The sequence below is a fragment of the Onychostruthus taczanowskii genome, unplaced genomic scaffold, assembly GCF_017590055.1.
Source record: "Onychostruthus taczanowskii isolate IOZ18803 unplaced genomic scaffold, ASM1759005v1 scaffold9, whole genome shotgun sequence".
Lineage (NCBI taxonomy): Eukaryota > Metazoa > Chordata > Aves > Passeriformes > Passeridae > Onychostruthus > Onychostruthus taczanowskii.
Window position 1 is genome coordinate 13,281,357 of NW_024506993.1, and position 17,125 is coordinate 13,298,481.

The window sequence follows — 17,125 nt, forward strand, 5'->3', positions numbered from 1 at the left end:
GTTTTATTGTGGAAATTTCAGCTAATCATCATTACATAATCTGCAAGATAAACACTTCAGATTGAACTCAAACTTGGTGGCATTTAGGATCAGACATTAGGATTTGTTAGACATTCCACCAATTCATTAACATAACTAATAAAAAGACAGCCATGACTGATGAATAATGATGGACACAAAGATAACTTACTCTGATTTATTCAACGCTAGACTGGTCCAATAAGCTTCAATTGGTGCACTCACAACAGCATCAAACAAAACTTCCTGGATCAATTCTTTATCACCTACAACAGAACAATAAAATCAGTAAATGTATGTGCATATGAAAACCTTTTTTAGATGACTAAACAATAGGATTTTCTTACATTTTACTTTATCTGTGATATGCTTTCAAACCTTTTTTCAAACTTTTCACACTACAAAGCATTTACTACCTAATATTACACTGTATTTTACCACAATGTAGTTTTTCACATATAATTTCATTGTAATAGCAACAATTTCAGGTCAAAATACCCAATGATACTCCATATAACTCTTTCATGTATATATTATTAATGCTTATGTCTGCATGTGCCATAAGGTTAAAGCAAGTACGTCTAGTAACAGTCAAAAAAGCTCTGCATTTCTGCAAACATACAGAATGTGCACCTACCTGAATTTTTTATTCTGCTTTGCAGTTGAGACATGCTAATTACATATGCATCCTCCCTAAAATACTCATGAAATATCAGGTATATTCTTTAGAGGCGTGATCCAAGGATTGATTCCCATCAGTTCTGTTTAATTTATAAAACCAGATGGTTTTATAAATTAAATTTATAAAGATTTTGCATAGTACAGGTACACCATCTGAACAGAAACTTGAATGTTTGGTACATCATTTACTGTAAAAGTTGATAATTTTTATCATAATTAATACTACTAATAATAATACATAATAGCTAAGCAATCCTATCACTGGTTGAACTAAGTAGCTTTGCATTTTGTAGAAGGTTAAGTATGACAGTTTTTAGCTGGATAAAGCCTGCAAATCCACATTTAACCCAGTACTTGCATTGGAGCAGGGGCTCCTTCCCTGTGAGGTAGCGTTTGATTGCTTCCAACTGAGTCATCTGCCGGTGCTCAGGGTGCAGGTCAGTGTTGCAGTAGGACCTGTGAACACGTTGTCAAAACAGTAAAAAGCTATATGTACAAGCACAATCTTTCTTTGTCTTTGAACATAAAGAATTGGGCTCTGCAGGCACAAACAATATGAAACCAAGGAGGGTAACAGACACTAATTTCATGCTTTATTTAAGGCTTACCATTCGTCTGCTAAAGATACATCAGGGTGTTCTAAATCATGTAAACCTGTAACAGGAATAATAATGGGTTATTTAGGGAGAAGTCTGGGTAACAGATGGTTATTTGCATACACTCCATAATATAAACCCTTCTTGGAAAGTGCATTATTACCATAATGAAATAAATCACAGTAAACTATGTTCAAATACACTTTAGGGTCTAACAAACTGGCAAAACTAGTTAAATCAGATCTAAAACCGAAAAGGTAAGAAAAAAAAAATTGTGCTGATATGTTTAACTCATGTGAGTTACTCACATAATATATTTAAAGTTTAAATTTCAGCAAAGACAAATGCAAAAGGGTAACAGCCTCCTGTTCATACTCCCTTGTTCTCTTTGGCCAGTAAAATTCTTTATGCTGAAATACACAATTCTCATTTCATGTGAGCTGTTCTCCTCTCTTATAAAGAAAAAATTTATTAAGGACAATTCCCTCAAAACCTAAGCATACAGCCCATGAACACAAACAGCAATTTATGGGATTGTTCAGAAAAGGTTTTTTGTACTAACAGGTCACACATATGCTTGTAAATAAGAACTATATCATTAGTTATATAGCACAATAAAAATGTACTTTGGCAATTTTAAAAACTCTTAAACCACTTATCAATAGACAATAAGCAACCAGGGTTCAGAAGGCAGCATCTGGGTCTAACCCCCTGGAGTACACAATGAACAAGGACAGAACAACCGTGACTAAGGAAGGCAGGGAAACCAAAACTGGAGCTAAAACTGTGATCGCTGGGGAGGACAGAGAGATGAAGGGAGGGAGAATCACTGAAGGTAAGAGTGGGAACTGTTATGGTTCTGTTAACATTTCTGGGGTGTATCTGGGATTCAGACTGCCTGAGATGTGTGGCTGGATTAAAGAACATCAGTGAGAGGGATGTTGGGAACAATCTGGGGAGGGAGTAGCTCCAAGTCTCCTATTGTGCCTCCTTTGTAGCTGCTGTGCAGATACTCAAACTTCAAGGCACTTATTTTCATATCTCTCCTGAGTAGAAGAACATATTCATGTCCCAAAATACAACCAAAGAACAAAGCCCTGAAGAAATTAGCTTCTTGTTTAACAATGCTGACAAAATAAGGAGAATCGGAAATAGAGACTTCAGCATAAAATCTGAAAGCATTCTTCTATTGAAACACTTTTTGCTCAGCAGCTTCTAAAATTTTCAACCTTTTATTCAACATTCTGAAATGCCTCCACTCTTTCTTCATCTCCAGAAGCCTTGCCAAACAACTTTGACTCACACAGTTGACTCCTCCACTCATTTAGTTGGGGACCTATCAAAAACCAAAACCAAAGAACAGTTCTTTCCCTGGGTACTTCTACTACTATTATAAACATGTAAATCCTTGTAGCTAATGCACATACCAGTTACAGCTCTGAAAGATTTCACAATGTATAGTCTGTGAACAAAACCAACAGCCATTACAGTGCTCTTAGGGGTTACTTCATTCAGAAAACACCACAAACAATTAACATTGGGCTATGAATTGTTCTCTGAAATACTGAGAGAAGAGGATGGAAGATGATCCCATCTAAAGAAGACTCACAAACAGTCTGACTATGCCTGAAAGCCTGTGAAGTAAAAGATCTTCAAAGAAAAAAAAGTCTAACACTCTTATGGAATCTGCAGACAAGGAACTGCCAAATTAACAATAAAACTACTGTGTAAGCCACATGAGAAGGTAGGTACCTTACCTTCTTCTACAGTTACATTTCCTCTGAAGAAGTATTTTCCATGTCCTCTAGAGAGAGCCACACCTAAACTGTGCAGAGAAATAAAGCAGACCTTGAAATCTGTGAGACAAACAATAGCAGACATTCAGAGCTATTTTCATTTTTAACATTTCCAGCTCATGTTCTATGATTAACTTAAAACTGCTTGTTTCCAAACCTTCACCAATTATATTTATTGTTCAATTAGTTGCTTCAATGATGTCTCAGTTCTGATGTGCCTGCAACAATTGGCTGTATTTATGTGTGCTTAGAGGTGCAGTAAACCATTATTCGCTGGCAAACTAATAAATGAGCCCCTCTAAGCTCACTGCTGTTCACCCAGCATGAGATTTCTTCAGCTGAGCCTTCAACATGACCATGGCCTTCCAGTGAGGGAGACAACATTTGTAAATCAGACAAAGCTGTTGAGAAACTACAGAAATGTGGGAATTGATGGCGCTACTGACAGGAAAAGAATTTCAAATGTGACAACAGCATCATGACTCCTCCTGGACTAATTTTTCTGTGTTTCATATTTTTAGCTAGCATAGCTCTTTTGTATTGACTTCAGCTTCATAAATTCTCAACAGTTACACACTGTATTTTGGTCTGGTTTTCAGTCTACCATTTAAAACATCCAAGTTTAATGAAGTGGCTGGGGGATCCCATGCCTCTTGCTATTGAACACAAATACAGAATACTTTCTGGCATTCATTCATTCATTGAAGGGGATTATCCTGAGCTAGGAATCTGCAGTAATCAGCAAGACTGCAAATGCATGAGCTAGTACTTGAAGTACATGGAGAGGCACCAAATCCAAGAGCATGCAAGCTGCAATCAACAACTCAGTCTGGGAAAGGGCTGAACACTAAACATCTTTGACACTACAACGTGCAGTTGTCCCAAATGTACACAACAATCCAAAACTAGATACACACCATGTTGAAAAAGGAGTTTTCCTAATTATAATTCTGTCCTTAGCACCATAACTCACACTACATGCATGCACATAGCCCGATTTCTGTTTAGCTAACAGTGCAAGAGTGCCAGTGCTAAAGAAAAAACAAACAAATAAACAGGAAAAGAAAAACAAACAGCAACCAGAAAAAAACTCCACAACATGAAAACAAAACAAAAAACCCACTGAGTATTACCACCCATCAGTAAATTTTAACATGCGTTAGAGGTCAGAGGAATGTGCCTGTAGTTTCTCTGCGTGGTAATGTAGCTCAAGTTATGTGAAACTCTTCCATTGAAGAAAATTTCAGTTGAGCATCACAAATGCCAAACTCCTGCCTCAAGTGCAAAGTACAGTTAGGGTTCTTTTGTTAGCAGATTATTTCTAGTTCAAATAAGAGCATTTTTGAAGTGACTACCTGTTTTTCTTTTTCTTTTTTTTTCCTCCTAAAATATATGCAAAAATTACCAGCTTACTTGGTTTTAGTTATAGAAATCCACTGAAGGTTGTTCAGAGAAAAAAAACATCCAAACCTCAAATTGGAAGTGAAATACTATCTCATTTTACATTACATTCTTGTTGTGGAAAAAAATAATAAAATGGGGCTCAAGATGTAGTTACTTAAATGGATTATAGTATTTATAGCTCTCCAAGTACTTGCGAAAGCCTTTCGTTCAATGTAAACCTCAACTGAATATTTTTTCAATGAAACGTAAGCCATGACAAACACTGTGAGTTTGCCTGTGTGAGCTTGCACAAACTTTCCATCCCTGGAAAAGCTGAAAGGAATGCTGGTAGGCTCCTTTTCCTTGCTATTTTCGGCATTGTCCAGGGATATTTCATTGTCAGCCTGTGCTGATGAGCTTTTAATGAGTTCACAAGGTCTGTATAAGCACAAATGCAATGAGTTGGACGAAACGTCCATTTATTATGGCCGGCTCTACCTGAATGGAGTACCCTTGATGTCTGTATAATAGTAGTCATTTGTCATCACCAGGACTCGCTTCTAGATTCAGAACAAGAAAGTCAAAAGGAGAGAGGGGAAGAAGTTAGTTTGCTATAAGAAACGTATAAAAGATCAACTGGTTAGTCACTGACATAATCAGAAGCAAAGTTTACATTCAGTGAGTGAAAAAAAAATATACTGCAGGGAACCATATTTATAGCAAACTTAAAAATAATTTTAAAATTATCTGTTTGATTTATGTTTAGTTAAAATAGTATTATAGACGTTTTACCCCTTTGTCCACAGTCTTCTTCACTTCCATGGAGAATTTTCCTGTTTTCCGGTTCACCATTGCATTTCGAAGCTGAAATGAAGGAACTGTGTGTCAATTCCTTTATTTACTTTTTCTGTAATCCTTTAAGCTCTGAGCTCTCCAGTACACTCATCTGGCTTAAGTAGCACTCAATTTTGTTCATTCCTTCATTTCCAATAATTCTGCTACACACTGGAGAACCCATTTACAGATTTTATTAGTGACTGCATAGGCCAAGGCTCCTGCCATACTATTTCAAGCTAAGGTACATAAGATAGTAGCTCTCAGCATCCTTCATAGTAAAATACCTTTTTGTGTAGTAATCTGGATTTTATTTGGTATGGACAGTGTGACTACTATCCTGCATGGCAAGGCAAGGACTAGATTCCTAGCTGGATTTAGCTGGTTAGACAAGGGCCCAGTGTTTAAATACACCAACAATGACACAGGTAACAAGAAAGCAAAATCAGAGAAAACCCCTTATCTTACACTATTAATTCTGATAAGAATCTACATTGGGCTGCATCCTTAATGAGAACCAGAAACTTTATCGTAACTGCATCAAAAATTAGCACTAGACCATGAAAACCAGAATGGCAGCCCAGGGGATCAGAATGTGATCCAGGGGATCAGAATGTGATCCAGGTGCTTCTCAATTCCCTCTGGCTGTCAATTGGTGTCCAGGCAATCCTTAAAAGGTATTAAATTTTAGCTCTGTAGTGGAAGACCTAGGCCAGTCACAGCTTTAACAATTGACCTGGACCTCTCCACATCTTCCAAAAGACATTTTAAATCCCCTTCAAAAATGTGTTTCATTGCTTTATAAATCAAAAATTCAGAGAAGCTAGGGAAAACAGAAAAGAAATGGAAAACAATGATTTAGCTGCTGCTCTGCAAATTAAATCTGTTACTTTTTAGATCACCACTACAAACCCACACTCTTTTCCTGTAACTTTTTTTTCCTGCATGAGCTACAGTCTTCCAAACCTGGGAGCTGCAATGTCCCCGGCCCATCATCCCTCAAAACTCTGCCTTTAGCACACCTTGGTACTCCCTGCCTTCCTCCCAAAGCACACACAACCTCTCTCAGAGATGAAAGTGCCATGATGGTGAAAAGATTTTAAAAACCAACAAGCATCCCCCACCCTGTAAGCCAAAATGACCATCAGTGTCCCCAAGGATGAGGACAGGGTTCTGAGCTAAAACTGAGGAAAGACAAGACAGGTGTTTTGAGAAATCCTCAGCCTTCGGGTTTTGAATTTGCCTATTCATCAGTTCATTTTAGGGAAGAAATAAAAAAGTTGCTGTTTAACAGTTACACCATCCATAAATGGAAATATTTAATTTGAACACTCTTAGATTTACTAATGGAAGAGGTGAGTTATTTTGCTTTTTGTGGGAAAAAGCACCGACAGATTTTCCACAGCTGTAGTTTTCATCACGATTTGAAAATTCCGCTATTACAAATCAATTTAGCATTTAAGATTAAAAAAATATTGGAAAATTGAGCATTTTTATGTCTCTTCTATTGCATATCTATCTAAACACAACTTTGGACATCATGTTCCTGCTGAATAAATATCTCCTCTTCCACAGTACCTCATGCCAGATTGAGCAATTCAGTTGAGTTTTAATGAGAAATTGTGAATACAAACATCAATGTGCTCTGCAGGCTGAGTTAGAATGGAGGGGAAAGAGAATCACCAAACTTGCCAGTGAAATATCTAGTTTTATTCTCACAAACAAGTTGAGCATGGCTGACCTATCAAAAACTGCAAACTTTGCAGCTCTTTAAATTTAATTCTAGGGCATCTAGATTTGAATTAACAGTCTTACTCTTCTGTCAGTGAGTGTAAAAGAATAATTTTTAGCTGGAGGCATATATAAAATAAAGCATATATTTTACTGTAGATTTTTTTTAACAATACATAATAGGCAATTCTGGAAATAGTTTCCTATTTTAAGTTTTGTGGCTTTGGACTTGGAGAACTGGTCTTAATTAACCATCTACTTTCTAACATTTACAGAACAGTTCAATTTATCTTTAACATGGTTTTCATTTTTCTCCTATTGGTGCCTGCAGTTGTCTAAGACCCATTCCTCCCACAAGCCTCAGGCAAGTCATAGATTTACTAAAAGGATCTCCAAACTCTCAGTAGTGTTTAAGATCAAGACTGCATGTGGGATTTAGAGTTTTACTTCTCTTTTTTTTTTTTTTTTTTTTTTTTTTTTTCCTGCTTGCTGTGATTGCATTTCTTGGCTTTGTAATCTGGTTTCTCAGCTCTTCTGCAGTTTCATCTCCCTCCTCAAATGCATAAAATAAGCACTGCCTCAGTTGGCTTCAAGCCCCAAAACATTCATTCATGGTCTTTTTTTTATTTGGAAAAAAATTATTTCATTCAGCTAGAAATTATACCAGAAGAATTTTAGGTGAGTTAATAAGAAAAAGGTTTCTATCCAAATTTAACTTCTCCTCTTTGGTACTGTGTATTTGCAAATCTTGCTGGAAGACACTGTTAACTTAAGAAGCTCATGCTAAAATCTCTGTTTCTAATAAAATGCCTTAACAGCAAGATAGCATGTATTGTTAACCTGGAAAATGAGCTGATATATTTATGACAACGATATTTCACAGTGAAAAAAATTCTAACCTTAGTTTGGCCACCTTTTCCTCATTGGATCACTGAAGAAAACCCATGTCTTCACCTTTCAGAGTAATAAGCATTATTGCTCCTTCAACAAAATATCTTTCAATCAATTCCTAACAACTCAGTTTCACTGCTGCAGCATGAGATCATTCTATATTCTTGGAAAACTATGTAACCATGAAATTAATGTGGCAAAAAGTAAGAAAATATCTTAATCAGCTTATATGTAAGTGTTTCATGGGAGAAAAAAATACCAGTAGTAGTATATGTTATTAAAAGCAGCTATATGAATACATTAATTCTTTGCCTCTGCAGTTGAATAAACAATGCTTTACTACTCAAGCTTGGAAAAAATCAAGATCATCAAATATAAGGCCTTGGGTAAAACAGCCATGTGTAGCTTGTTTCTGTGTTACAATTAAAAATTCATTTTAAAGAAACATAGGTGAAAGAAAGATTCAGATTAATTGTATGTATATATTTTTTATCAAAATGTGAAATAAAATTTTTGCAGCCTTCAGATAAGACAAAGCTCAATTTTTAAAGAAATTTTCAGAAAAAGTGATGGAGCTTATGCATCAATCAAAGGCAGTACTTAGAGAAAGCTGAATCTGGACTTTCATGTGTACTCAGGTAGAATCTCAATTATAAAGAAAACTTGACTTTCAATGTCACAGAAATAGCTCAATGTCCCATTATCTGAACCACTGAACTTCTACTGAGATATGATTAAAAAAGTGAAAATTAAGCAGAGAAAATAATGGAAGAAATATAAAGAAAAAAAAACCCAAACCAAGGAGAAATAATAACAAGAAAACTCATGAAGGTTTAAAATCTGTGTGTAACTACAACAATAACATTTGAAAGGACAGAGGAAATTTTAAAAGGTTATTAGCAGAGAAACTGGTTGAATAATAAAGGATCAAAGTTAAGAGAAAAAGCAGGGTATAAAACACGAGGCCAATGAGATTGCCAAGATTGCAGAAGGCTGCTACAAAATATGAAAATCTTATGAGGAAACCTTAAATAGCGTGTGCATAGAAAATGACACAAAGCTATAAAAACATTGAAAAAGTTTGTGTGTGCACTCCAACACAAAATTTCAGCTTAGGAAGTGAAGTGGCCTCTGAGGAGAGGCTGAGGACAATCTATCACCTGGCGAAACAGACCTTGCCTAAAACATAGATGAACTGCTCCACTATTCACCAAGGGGGCGGAGGGAGCAGGGAATGCAAGATATATATTTTGTAAGGGAGAAAGAAAATACAGACTTCTGTCAGGACAGAGATCAAGAAATTAGGATATCTGAAGACTGACAAGACTCCAGGGGCTGCTGTACGTGATCCATCCCAGATTTCGGAAGGACACGACACAGTAAATATGGGAACCTTCAGTGGATATATTCAAACCTCTCTGGAAAAGTAGAGGTACGAGGGACTTGAGAGAAGCTAGCACAGGACTGATATTTGAGAAGGGATCCAGGAGACATCTATGAAAAATACAGACATGCAGTCGTGACTTTGGCAGGAGGGACCTTATGGGAAAAACTAAATTACGGGACAGAAAGGTGAACACCTGGAAAGTTACGATTTAATTAGGGACAGTCAGCGCAGATTCACACAAAACGAATCATGCCTAACAAATCAGATTTATTGAGGAAGTGACAGAAAGAACAGGCAAAGGTTAAGCCATGGACATAAGGAAAGCTTTTGATACAGTACTGCAGAAAAGGCTAAGCCTGAAAGGTAAGAAAGAATAAGATAAAGAGCAAACTACAGAGTAGATGGAGCACTGAAAAGTTTGGTTAATGGAAAGCGTTGTGTGATAGACACAGAACTGCTGCTCCTGCAGCTACCCATGTGTCTGAAATTAGAGTTTGGAGTGAAACTCTGCTCTGCACATTAGTCAAAGAATCCAATTTTGTTTATGCATCTGATGTTTTTTGACTTTGTACATTAAGTAAAAACCTCCCATTACTTCCATTGAGGAAAAAAGGATCTCATGGAAAGAAGTTCAACTAATTTCTGAGTTTCATCAGTTGTCTGGGCCAGCCCTGAGGAGACATTCTATTCCTGTTTCTGGAGCTATATTTGATATCCAGCACAAATACACAATGGGATGCGTGGAGACTGCAAGGGTGATGAGTTTTACCAAAAATACAAAGAGTCTGTGTTTGTGGTGCATGCATACATAAGGAAAAAGCAATGCAAAACAGTTATAAAATTCTGAATTATATAGAAGGGTCTATTGTCCTTCCCTTCCAGAGAGCAGTCAGGTGGCCTCTCTAATGACTACTTAAACAGTTTCCAGGTACAGTAGTGGGATGCAACAATGTCTTCTGACAGGGTTTTAAAACACATCACTTACCACATCATCTCTGTCTTCCCACTCCACCTCAGAAAGATCCACACTGCTGTAGTTAGGCTTTCTTCGTTTCTTCCCCTCTTCATACTGGTACAAAAAAGGTGGAATAGTTAGCACATCCTGTTTTATTTGCACAAAGATTTTCACATCGGAAGATTAAAAAAAAATTCTAAATGCACACTGATGGTCTGCAATACATGTAGCAGTACGTAGCTTGATTCACACAAAATGAACAGTTCTGCTGCAGAAATGCTCCCTGTGAACTAAAAGCCTAAAACTCATGATCATTTGCATGATCTCTTGCCATGATGCAGAGCTTTTCTTGATGGACACACAGGGAGGTCAAACTCAGCTGTTGTACGTTCTTCTCCCCATATGGAAAATACAGGAGACCTTGGATCTTAAAGTTTACGTTAAATATCTCCAACTGGCTCTTTCAGCTGTGCAGGAAGTTATATTTACTGTAATCTTATCAACAAAATGTTTACCCATTTCACTTCAAACAAGATAAGATGCAAGTCTTTGGGAAGTATGGTGTTAGCATTTGCTGATATTTCATTTTATCTACAACTTCATGGGGAAAAGCAACATAGTAATAATGATAATGTAGGGGGTTTTATCACTCCTCACTGTTACGCTGTAAATCGCACATTTAAAATAAACATTCTCGTGACAAATTAATTTGACACCGAGGTGTTTATAACGTGGGAAATTCTGCCCTCTGCTGAACACTCCAAATCAGCCTCTTAGCGCAACCACACAAACCTGGCTCAGTGGAAGAAAGAAGTACTTAGGAAGAATAAAGAATCTGACAGGATAAGTAAAATTAGGAGAGTGCATTTGGAAAAAAAGAGTAAATTTGGGAGAGGATTGGCATAATGTGAAATCCGGTCTTTTATCAAGAGAAACCACAAGTCTCTTTATGAGGTATGACAGCAGACATTGTGATGTGTGAAACATCCCCAAATTGCTTTTGTTACTCCTCAGCAGCACCACAGAAGGATTGAAACTGTACCTGCAAGGCAATATATATGGTTGATTCTCCTCCCTCAGGCCAGGACCAACTGCACCATAAACCAAACATGTCAGTGTTTGAGACAAGCAATTCGTCACCACAGCCAGTGGAGCAGGCACTTTCAATCACGTTCTGCAGATTACAGAGACCAAGGGAAAGCCTTGCTCTCTGAGCATTAGGAAGGTTGTTCCCATCCTTTTTTTCTCTGAATTAAAAATTCTCATACAAATCCCACAGTTGCTTTTGTAGACCACACTACTTAAAAACAGGAACAACAATAATCCTTCTGAACAGAAAACTTTTAAAAATATCAAGTACAGCATATTAACACGAAGAGATTTTGAGATGTAGCACTGTAAAGTTTCTCCCAGCACAGGCTTCACTGAGCTTCCTTAATTTTTGCTCATTAAAAATTGGATACCCCAGTTTTTCTTACAAACAGTTATTTTAGGAAATTCTGTGGGATAAAATCCTAAGTCAATTCTCATTCTGTTGCATAAAAAATTCCCAGTGACTCTGTTGGTGTAAGTTCTGGGAAGTGATGCAGATGCAATTGAAAAGTATTTTCATGTGCTTTCCTTGCCCTCTGCTAAAACCCACTGCACTTGTAATAAGGTTGTCTACTTACTTCTTCTCTACTACTATTCAACAGATGGGTAGAGAGATGTAAAGAACTTCTGCTTTCAGCACGTGCTCATACTCCAGACTTTGAATTCAGGCAGCTCAGTCCTACAATTAATTTTTGCTCTGTGACAGCCCTGATAGCCAGAGAGATAACTACACCCAAATACTGAAGTACAGAATTTGCAGCCAATATAATTAAATCTCACAAGAATAACACATGAGAGGATAACATCCCATTCATTACTAGGGCTTGATTTCTCTAACTGTGTTTTGCAAGTCTTTCATTATGGCTGCAGCAATATCAATATTATCTTTAATCTTCACAGGGAGTAACTACACCTATTCTCTGTGGCTGCACCAACTAACCAAATAAATCTTTGATCTGATTTAGTCATTCTAGAATAGAAATGGTTACAGTCAAGCTCTGAAATACTGAGGACTGAACAGTGTTACAAAGACATGAGCTGGGATCATCTGAGTAGAGCAAACAGCTCCTGTACTGACTCCAATGTTTAATTACATCCTCCCTCACAGATGTTGAAGAGCTTCTGGGCTGTACTGCATTCTCAGACATGTGCATATTTTTATTTAGGACAAGAAAAGTTGCTCTTGTGTGTCTGACAGCAGAAGCAGGCTTCAAACCCAAGGTAAACCACTAGCATCATATTATGGGGCTGGTATTTATTTTAATCATATACATTCCACACCTTGCGCTCAGAGAGAAAAAACCAAAGGCAAACAAATGGAGATCTGGATAAAACATCCAAAGTTCTGCAGAAAAGAATCAGAAGCATTCATGTCTTAAAAATTCATAAAAGAAGACACAAAGTCAGAATCCCAGTGGTCAAGCAAGAGTTAGGCTCTATAAGCATTCAAAGGAATTGCATGTGCACTTAAATGCATTTAGGACAGAAACTAATAATCTTCACGAAAATATCACCTTATTCCCAGCAGTAAATTTACATTATGCTTATGTAAACAGGGCATCAAACACCAAGGCAAGCAGATCAGATTTAAAATACTTCATAAAAATAATGCTGAAATGTCCATTCTCCTCTAGCTTCTTTCTGGTTTTATTGCCTAACTAATTTCTTACTAAAAGTTATTCATGGACACTGAAGCAATTCCCCAGGTTTTAAAAATAGAATTCATCTATATCTTCCTCTCTGGTAGCAAACCTAATCTAACTTTTTATCTCTGAGGTTCCTGGGTAAAGTATAAAATGCTGATTGGAGCCTGAAGCCAAACCCATCTGCAAGATTACTATAAAGCATTGAAAAAATCATTAAGGGACCCATTGGGAAAGATAGAAACTAGGAATTCTACCAAATTACTCTGATATAAGTACAGGAGAAAAAGAGCTAGATTTAAAATGTGTGATGCTAATCTTTGGCTTATATAAAATATGAGGTGAAATTATACAGCAGTTAACCCCAGGGAAGGAAAAAAATATACTGAAAAGTGTTAAGTATCTGGACCTCAAAAGAAGGAACTTTTGGTCTGCTCAAAACTACAGGATGGTGGGATTTGTTTGTGAGGAAAACCCATGATTTGGTTTTTCCATTAGAATGAGCTTTATCATATCTTACTCAGTATCTTTTGTTTGAGACTGGGCCAGACCCTTACAGCATCGGATGATTCAAACAATGTGTGATGTGTGTTGCTAAAGACTGATCCACACTTTTTCACCACCATGTACACAACCATTTACATGTGCCATTATTAAACTCTTTGCTTTGATTTTTTCTTTTTTTTTTAATTTTTTTTTAATACAAGCAGTCCCAAGCCATCTGCCTTGAATATGACCAGCCACGTGTTTATAGTCAGAGTGTAGCAATCTGATCAAGGACAGAGCAAGCTACATCTTAACAGCTGCAATCTTGGGTCTAAGGTGATTGGAATTTCTCAGACGTGCTCCATCTGGATAATGGGGAGGTGGGAGAGAGGAAGTTGCTGTGATAGTAGCCTTGGAAGCATCACCAGATTTTAATGAACTTTCTAAGCCACAATGTGGAATCATCTGTGAGAAAAGCACCTCCTAAAAACCAACCAAGACCAAGATAGGTAAAATAATTTCCAGGAATATCTCTCCATTACCAAACTACAAATGTGTACAAAAGTAAGAAATTAGGTACTGGAAAAACCTATCCAATTTTAAAACATAACATCATTCAATGAAGTTTCATCTTTTTGAATTAGCACTTCAGAATTCTGATAATGTATAAATTTCATCAGGTGTACTAATGTCATCAGCCTTTGAGAATGACCCCTTTTTCTTTTGTTTAGAGGAGACAAGTGAAAATATGCAAATATATTTTGCTGAGCTTGAATTCTACATAATAAAATTCTGCACAATATAACTGTTTCTATAACTAACTTGCACTAAGCCATCTTACAAAGGTATTTCTATCTACAAAGTCTGATGGGAAATCTTGAATGAAACAGTATCAGAGGAAAGGCAAAAGTAACTAAAATCACACACTTTTCCATGCAGTCTTAAATAAACAGGCAGAGATTGTAAGCACTGTCTTATTTGCAATTCCCTGGTCTGGGCAGTTTTTCAGCTCCCTCCCTTCCCTCAGACTCTGCACCCTAAAGCTGCCACTTATTTATTGTCTGGGGTACCTCTGACTGTCATGCAAAGCCTGCAGCTTTTGGGGTGGGAATTGCATCTGACCTGACTTCCCATGGTCAATGCAACATCCAAGAGCTTCACTAGCCCTCCCAGCACAAGCTGCTGCCCTTTCCCACTGCTCCCACGGTGCAAGGGGAAAGTGTGATTTATAAACAAACAAATAAATAAAACAACAAAAAAACCCAAACAAATAAACAAACAAACAAACAATAGTAATAAAAAATCCCTTCCCTGCTTCACCTGTTATAACTGGCAATACAACATCACCCCCAGTGACTGAGCTTTCATTCTCCATGTGCTACTTAGCTCCAAAACATTCTGCCTGGGGATACATGTGAAGCAGCATCTTAATCTAAATCACTGCTGCTTGGCCTTTAAGCTCTTTATTTCACTTGGAATACTTTTTTCTCTCACATGCTCACATGGTCCTGTTTTGTCATTTGTGATACTTTAATTTCAGTTTCCATCCAGTCTGCAACTTCAAAGGATTTCTTATTGATCTGCACTTAGCCTTGAATCTATAGAACACGGATAGGTGTTCAGTCAAAAACCAAAGTTTGTTTCAAACCTCACAACAAACAAACCTTCTTAGTTAATATTAAAAAGGTAACACCTTGATTCTCTTAGGAAAATAGGAAAAACATCTTCCCTGTCCAAAGACAGATTTTCATGACCAGCCTATTATTTAAGATGCTAATCCAGAAGTTCCTAGGTTATGGTTGGTAGTAAAAACCAGTTACTTTGGACTGCTTCTCCATGCCAGATGGTAGTGAAAAACTGCTGTACTACAAAATTTGCAGAAATACTGCAAAGAGAAGCTGAAAACAGCAGCTATGCCATTTGCTAGTGAAAAGCGAACAATTTAATTCTAAGTTTCCAAGCAGAGAAAAAGTAGGAATTATTAGATGTGCCAAGTACACAGGAGAACCCTCTAGAAAAACAATAGAAGGAAATAGTTCTTTTGCCACATGTATTTACTAACAGTGCAGTAATGTTTGAAATGATAAAGCAATATAGAAATACACATAGTGAAGTAAAAGTCAATACAAAATACCAGCTTTAAGTCCCACACCCTGAGCCTGGCCAAGGAGTTCCTCAGCTGAGCTCAGGTTCTCAGGTGGATTGCAGACAATTACCACAAAGACATGGATGTGATTTACTCCACTGAAGAAAACAACCCCTCTATTTGGGATTTTATTTGCATTCTCGGGATTTATCATTCGGGATTATGTAAAACTGGCAGCTGCTTATAATTATTTGGGGTTCTAGTAGAAATAATTAAAAACATCTGCCTTTATCTTAATACTACCAGACTTAAACCCATGAGCTCAGTTATACCTAACTTCAAAGCTGAAAGCAAAGAATAAAAGAAAGCTTCGCATATTGCTAACAAATTTTCGGTGATTCATTTATATGTACAACCAGTTATTCAACAGCCTTCAAACCTTTAATTATCTTTTAAATATATGTAATTTTGCACTTCTAATTAGATAGCAATTTAATGCTCTCACAGGGATTCAGATGGGCTGTCTTTTTTGAAATGTAAACTCCAATAGGAATAATCATTGGCATTCAAGTGATTGAATTCTTCAGTTATTTAAATGAACGTGAGGCATTTACACTGCTCAAATCATTTAAATATTCTGCTGTCAGCTACAGCTGTAGAGTTTTATGGAGTCAATGAATAAAGCAAGGGTAAGTGTAGGTTATCTCACGTTCCAGGCGGGACTCCCCAGAGAGAAATGAGATTTGCTGCTTCTGAAAGGCTAACACCGCTTAAGTGGGGCATTAATGTTTCCCCTGACACTAGGATTTCTCTGTTTTCCTATATTAGGAGAAACAAATTTTCTCAAAATTTACAGCTACAAAAGACTTAATACTGATCTAGAATCTTCAGACACTCCAGGTCCTTCAGCTTAATGCAACACACGGTGACAGTTCACATTCTAAGGATGAAATGGGAACTCACTCAGGCGCCTGAACTACCAACATGTTTTGGTGAGGGCACTGCAATATTACACAAAGGTTTTGATTTCAGGTGTTTTGATTTCAAGACTGATCAAATTAAAGATGTGCATCCTTGTATAGAAAAGCATCAGTTGAATTCATTTACAGTGGTAAGAGCATTCACAAACAGCCATTCATAAACCCCATTACAAGTCTTACAGAGCTTGAGAGTAAGAATAGATGTCTCCAAATCTTCTCAGAAACAGAAGATTTTGATTTAAACCCAGAAATATTACAACATCTTTAGCAAGCAGGGATGTTTAGCAGATTACTTCATAAATTATAACACATTTTTAATCTCAGATTTATTTTTAAAATGGTAGAATGTAAATAAAAGATGCAATTTTATTCAAGAACATATGCATTTGTCTTTAAATACATATTTTCTTAAGAAACTCGAGCTCCTTGTTCAGGAACTCTGAGTATTCTACCCTAGTAATTACTGAAAAAAAATGAAACCTGCTCCACACCCTGAACAAAAATACAAATCCCATTGCTACCTACGATTCAAAAAAGCCACGGAATTCATGAAAACTGGTAGCAAC

General features: G+C 36.9%; 1 protein-coding gene across 1 annotated transcript in view; it reads right to left on the bottom strand.

Annotated features, from left to right (window-relative positions):
* The window catches only part of CACNA2D3 (calcium voltage-gated channel auxiliary subunit alpha2delta 3), a 408,036-nt gene that overhangs the window by 85,036 nt on the left and 305,875 nt on the right, over positions 1-17,125 (bottom strand). The window contains exons 18-24 of the mRNA XM_041425790.1: positions 10,303-10,386; positions 5,267-5,338; positions 4,973-5,034; positions 3,053-3,120; positions 1,308-1,353; positions 1,058-1,155; positions 191-284 (exon numbers count right to left, since the gene is read on the bottom strand). Coding sequence (XP_041281724.1) covers positions 191-284; positions 1,058-1,155; positions 1,308-1,353; positions 3,053-3,120; positions 4,973-5,034; positions 5,267-5,338; positions 10,303-10,386 — 524 coding nt within the window. The remainder of the gene's footprint in view (positions 1-190; positions 285-1,057; positions 1,156-1,307; positions 1,354-3,052; positions 3,121-4,972; positions 5,035-5,266; positions 5,339-10,302; positions 10,387-17,125) is intronic.